Source organism: Mus pahari, chromosome 19 (genome assembly GCF_900095145.1).
Source record: "Mus pahari chromosome 19, PAHARI_EIJ_v1.1, whole genome shotgun sequence".
Lineage (NCBI taxonomy): Eukaryota > Metazoa > Chordata > Mammalia > Rodentia > Muridae > Mus > Mus pahari.
The window spans coordinates 62082412-62088200 of record NC_034608.1 but is presented as its reverse complement, the minus strand read 5'-3'; the positions used below and the strand labels follow the sequence as shown (position 1 = coordinate 62088200).

Sequence of the window (5789 nt, the reverse complement as noted above, 5' to 3'; positions counted from 1 at the left end):
GAGAGAGAGAGAGAGAGAGAGAGAGAGAGAGAGAGAGAGAGAGAGAGGCATTGAAAATGCACTGGCAGGTCTGAGTTGGTCCTCAGGTCCAGCTCAGCCACACTGACACTGAAGTTCCCCAAGTTGAAGGAAGCAGGAATAAAAGGGGGTGGAATGGGGGTGTAAGTGGGGGTGGGGGTGGGGAAGGCTTACTGGCTTCCACACAGATTCAGCACCTGAGTTTCTGCTGCATTCCATATTGGAGTTTTACAAATGTCAGCAATTTGTGTCCTCTGTGAGAGTAAACCCACTTCCTGGTTGGTCAAGAAACTTCCAGAAGAACCCTTAGGATCTTCTTACAAAACAAAACAAAACAAAACAAAACAAAACCACACCACTCCCCCAAACAAAAAACCAACCAACCAACCAATCAACCAACCAACCAACTAACCAACCAACCGACCACCACTCCAAAACGAAAGAAGCTCAGGTAGAGATGTGAACCTCAAACCTTGTTCTATGAAATCCTGTGTTGGAAGTTTGCATTGCCTATAGGTTTGTGTCATTATGTGTCAGGATATCTAACATGCCTATAGAGGAAACAATGTTACCTAGGTTGGAGCCAGTGTAACCTCAGATCTTCAACCCTTGGCTCTGTGACCACCTCCATCAGCCAGACCCCACTTCCTAAAAACTGCACGGCCATCAACCGTTCCCAAGACTGAGCGTTCAGAACACAATGCAGGGGGCGGCACTTCAGAAGGGAACTGTAATGTAACACTCTTAAACCAAGTGTCCCAAGCCTACATTTTTTTTTTATCTTAAACACAATGTAGTGCAGAGGTTGTCTAGAAAATCTTGGGTCTGGTAGTTTATTTTCCTTCCTTTTGATGTGTGTGTGTGCATGTGTTTCTTCAAATTATACTAAACTTTATTCCACTGATTAGTGGGTTTGTGAATAATTATGGGACAGAAACTCTTTGTGGTAACTCTGTGAACTGCAGTTTCAGTAGATGGTGTGGGTAACATATGTCGCCTTAACGCAGGAGAACCCAGGAGACAGTTCAGCAGCCTGGAACCCTGATTTTGGATATGTATGTCCCTTAGTGATACTGCGTTAGCCTAGCTTCTTTGCCTGTAGACTATACACACACACCCCATTCCTAACAGTGTACTTAACCTTAGAACCCTCTAAAAGACTGCGGCAAAACTGTGTTTTCTAGCAACTCTTAGGAGGATTTCCTATTTACTATCTTGCGTCTATGTGTAATGGATTATGCATATAATTAAAACCAGCTGCATTGCAGGAATGGCATGTGCAGCCATAAAATAAGCACATATCCTAATTTATCAATCAACATAGAGAACTACCTAAACCTTACAACCCTTGGTAACCAACTCCCTCCTCTTCTAAATCCTATAAAAAAAAAAAAAAAGGCCCAGTCCAGTGATCAGGGCCCTTGAGTGGTCTCACTCCTAAGGCTCCTTGGCAGCTTTGACAGTGTCTCCCTCTCTGATCTGTACTCAGAATAAAGCAATCTTGCTCTTTTGCAACTCTACGTGAGCCGTTATTTTCAATTCTTTGGATTTGAGGCCTAAGCTTCGACAGCCTTGGTTCAGACCTTATCCACCAGTAGCCCTCCCACAAGCTCTGGTTGCAGCTCCATTGTCTCCTAAGGAGCAGGTACTTACTATGTACAAGGTCCTTGACTTAGCATGAGGTTATATCCCAAGCAACTGCAACCTCTTTATGCAGCTGAAGACACCTTAAATCAGCCAACACTGAATATACCAAACCTGTGGAACATCCTGCTGTAGAGCAGTCCAATGCACTGTAGAGGCTCACAGTTGCTGGACTGGTCATGTGGTTGGCACTAACTGAGGCCTTTTACCACTGTGCAGTATCCAAGACAGAGTAGCACAATGTCAGTCGCTAGCACAGGCAGAGACGGAAAACTCTAAGTATGGTCTGAATTGAAGGTGTCACTTTCAAACCATTATAAAGTGGCAGTGTCATGAATTGAGGGCCCTGCATAGTCTGCATTTATACAGCACCAGACAGGAAGGGTACATACAATCTAGCTTGTAGGAGGACCCAAACAAACTTAGACGGCGTGAGAAAATACCTCTCATGGATGGAACTTCTTATAACGGAAAGTATGGCATACGTCAGTTCTTTGTGTCCTTAACAAAACAGACAGTTACCTTTATTGTGGTGTGAGTATTTTGAGAGCACAATCTACTTATTTATGGCAATAAAGTTATGTAAAAGGTGAGCAACTTAGTCATTTGTATTATAGCTATATTTATTTCATAACATATGTGATATACCAGATGCTGCTATGTATTGAACAGTTTCCAACATAAAAGGTTCCTGTCCTTGGGGAACAAGTGATGGAGTCGGATATGCTTAAGTATCTTGGGTATAGACAAGATAATAAGAGAGGATAGGCAGAAAGCTAAGTATGATTATGCAATAGATGAAATGACCATGATTAGTAGATTAGAGGAAGGCTAGGTTTTCATAGGCAGTGTGGACCATGGGGTAGGGCTGGAGAAGAGAATTCTGGGAGAGAGTGATGTACATCAGAAGCGCAGCCATGCCAAGGAGATCAGAAACAGCTCTGAGCTGTGACATCACTGTCCTTGTATGGAGCGAGAAGAGGAACAGGAGAGGCAGGGAAGGAAAGAAGTCAGAACAGAGAGTTAAAAAGCCATGCAGAAGGACCTGCCTTCTGTTCTCTAGAAGCTAGTGACGTCACTAAAGGATGCTTAAGAAGAAGAATAGACAGCCCCCTGCACCTTTCAAAGGCGGATGGTAAGAATATGCAGGGTGACTCGGAGACCGTAGGCAGGCCTCTGGGCAGGAAGTTATGATATCTTGAATAAAGACAGCAGCCCAAAGAACAGCACCACTGACAAATTGGATGTCACTGGGGACAGTGAGGGACGTTTTTCTCATGCGTAGACTGAAGTAATAGAATAATATTAAAATTACAAAATGGAATGACTGCCTAGCAGCGGCAGATACTTTTGACTAACACCTCTGAGTTTTTATCCAGATGACTTCTCATGTCTCTGTAATTATTATGAACATATTCTTAATAAAAAATCCACAAAGGCATAAAAGTCCAAGTAAGTGGGCTTGCATTGATGTAACAAGAATCCCTGATATGCATGGCTTTGGGGACAGTCAGGGTGGAACAATTCGGTGGTATCTGTTCCCTAGAAGTTAAAACCGTTGAAAATGTGTATTTTAAATAAATAACATCTGGTTTATTATTGAACCAAGTGCCCACAGTTGTGACACTAATTAGCTCTGAGTTAAAAAAACCAAGACAGAATGGCTCTTCAAATAAAAATGTCATGACATCAAATACATTTACCGATGGTCTTTGTAGTCTGAATGTAGATGTAAGATTGCACTAAGATAAATCTTGCTTTTAGTGTCATTGATCCCAAGTTTCAAATGTGTGATTCATTAGACAGATATGTTACAAAGTGATAGTAAGATAATTCCTTTATAAATTTCTCCAAGGGTCTTTATGACATAATTCATTTTTTTTTGGATTTAATCTAAATATGATGTATTCTTTGTTAGGATTCAAGAGCTTCTGTTACTTAATATGAGCAAGTGGAACCTTATAAACTAAGCATATTTCTTAGAGACAGTGGAAACTGTTTTCTTTGGTAAATCTATAAAAGGAATGGTTTGGCCCACATCATGGAAGCATTTTCTGCTTAATTTACTTAAGAGCATTTCTGGGGGTTATGTTTTCATGTCTCATATAAAAACATATGTCAGATGTGTTTACATGTTTTTTGAAAGATGTAAAACAAAGCTTGAGATGAGCCATTGTATGCAACCCTGTGATACACACTTTGGGATTCTTAAAAAGCTTAGGGTACCACAAATAATACTAATGTGTGTACAGTGCCCTATTCAAAACCTGTGATTAATCAGTCTATAAAGCATGTATTTATAAAATATAGCATGAGCAGAAAAGCATAAAATAAGAAAAGCATAACGTTTAGAACAAAGAATCATAACATTTTAAAGTTTGTGCCTTCACGTTTCGAATGGCTTGCATGAGTAACTGAAAAGATTGCTTTCAAAAGTTGAGGAAGTTATCAACTAGATGCTTTATAATTACTCTAGAAAATTGCTGACAGAAAAGGAGCCCCGGGTTTCATTTTTACACCCTCATCTTATCTTGTTGGGTTCTGCTTTAGATACCCCGGAATAAGGGGTGGGTTTTTGCCACTACAACCTTCCTTCTCAAAGTTATTAGACTGAGTGGTTGCTCTCTAACAGGTAAACTATAGTCCAGGTTATCTTTGCAGTTTGAGTTATAGGTAATGCTTCGTCAGCCAAGTTCCCAGCTTTGGAAAAATATTTATCCAAAATGCCTGGAAACTGAGGAATACACATTAGTAATATTTTCCCTGCCTGGCTGATATGAGAGGTTCCAACTTGGCCAGTCCAAGTTGTGCCCTGAGAATAGTACCCTGCTGAAGTTCCATCCAGGCAAGAAAACTGCTCAGATGCAAGTGTAGCGCCACCAAATAACCATGAGAGTGATACCTCTTTCTTGCTCTCCATATCTGATGTGGGGTGTGTGTGTGGGGGGGCCAAAAGCACCCCTCAGCTCTGGAGCCCTCCTCTGAGCCCAGGAATCCACACTGCTAGTTGACCTCTCTGGGAAATGTGGCTGGGGACCATGGAAAAGGGATGCAGAGTTTGTGAGCTGCCTTGATTAAATCTCAGAACTGCTTTGCATCCTCCAGTTTGTTGCTGAAATCCAACTGGGAGCCAGAAGCTCAGGCCCCGCCAGTGCACCATCCTGCCTCCCTCCCTTGGTCTCTTGGTTTCGCTCTTTTAACTCCAGGGTTACTCTCCGATGGATACCAGGTGACCTGTAGCACAAAATCAGAATGGAAAACACCTACCCTGGTGATGACCAAAGGCTGATTGAAGTCTATGCCCCCAGAGAGTCTGAAGCCCCAGGGCGCAGGACCCGGGAGAACTACGTTCTGGGGCATGGTGCCTTCCCGCGAGTGGGTCCAGCGATGGGTGGCTCTGCAAAGCGCTAGTCTCGGAACCGGACAACCCACTTAGCTCCTGGGGCTGCAACCTAACTGGGAATGCTGTCCGGGAGTTTTATCCCTGCTGCGGAGTGACGTCACTGGCCTCCCCTCCTCCCCCACCCCCTCCCACCAAGGAGAGCTCCAACTTTGGAAGTGAGAGACAACGCCTGGCCAGAGGAACTCCCAGCTGGGTGCAGTCGCCCAGACCTCTCCCCGCCCAAGGAGGCTTCAGGTTACAGCTTCCATCATTCCCTTAAGTAACACCTGTCCTCCTGTTTATCGTCTACTTGCTCAGCAGTGCACTTTACTGGGAAGTTAAAAGCAATCACACCACAGCCTCTATGCTTTCAATTAAAATAAAACCCAAGCACAACCAGGCACTTAGGAATCTAGCAGTTTTGTGCGCGCGTTGATGTGCTTTCTTAGTATTTAGCTTTAGTCAAGTTAAAGTCTTCATTTCTTTTGGCTTTAAAACAGGAGTAATTATTGTACTTGTAGGAGTATTGGGAGGATTTGGTGGCAAGAAAATAAAATGTTTCTGCGCAGCGCCCCGCACAGCATTAAAAAAAAAAAGGTCAAGTATTTCTACAATTAAAATATATGTTCCCACTCAGATTGTGTCTGTCTTTGTGATATAGAAATGACTTTGTTATCTGTGAAGTTTACGCTCGGAATTACCCCCTCTCTTGCCCTGCTTACCCCTCAATATCTCACCGCGTGCT

The 5789-nt window shown here is 42.9% G+C and overlaps 1 protein-coding gene across 3 annotated transcripts in view; it reads right to left on the bottom strand.

Annotated features, from left to right (window-relative positions):
• The window catches only part of Pdlim3 (PDZ and LIM domain 3), a 31560-nt gene extending 26418 nt beyond the window's left edge, over positions 1-5142 (bottom strand). For 2 of the 3 annotated variants that reach the window (XM_021219113.2, XM_021219115.2), the window contains exon 1: positions 4930-5116. In XM_021219113.2, coding sequence (XP_021074772.1) covers positions 4930-5022 — 93 coding nt within the window. In that variant the 5' untranslated portion in view covers positions 5023-5116. Of the gene's footprint in view, positions 1-4929 lie in introns of all 3 variants that reach the window. The other variant, XM_021219114.1, reaches the window with a different exon arrangement.
• Positions 5143-5789: the final 647 nt, after the last annotated feature.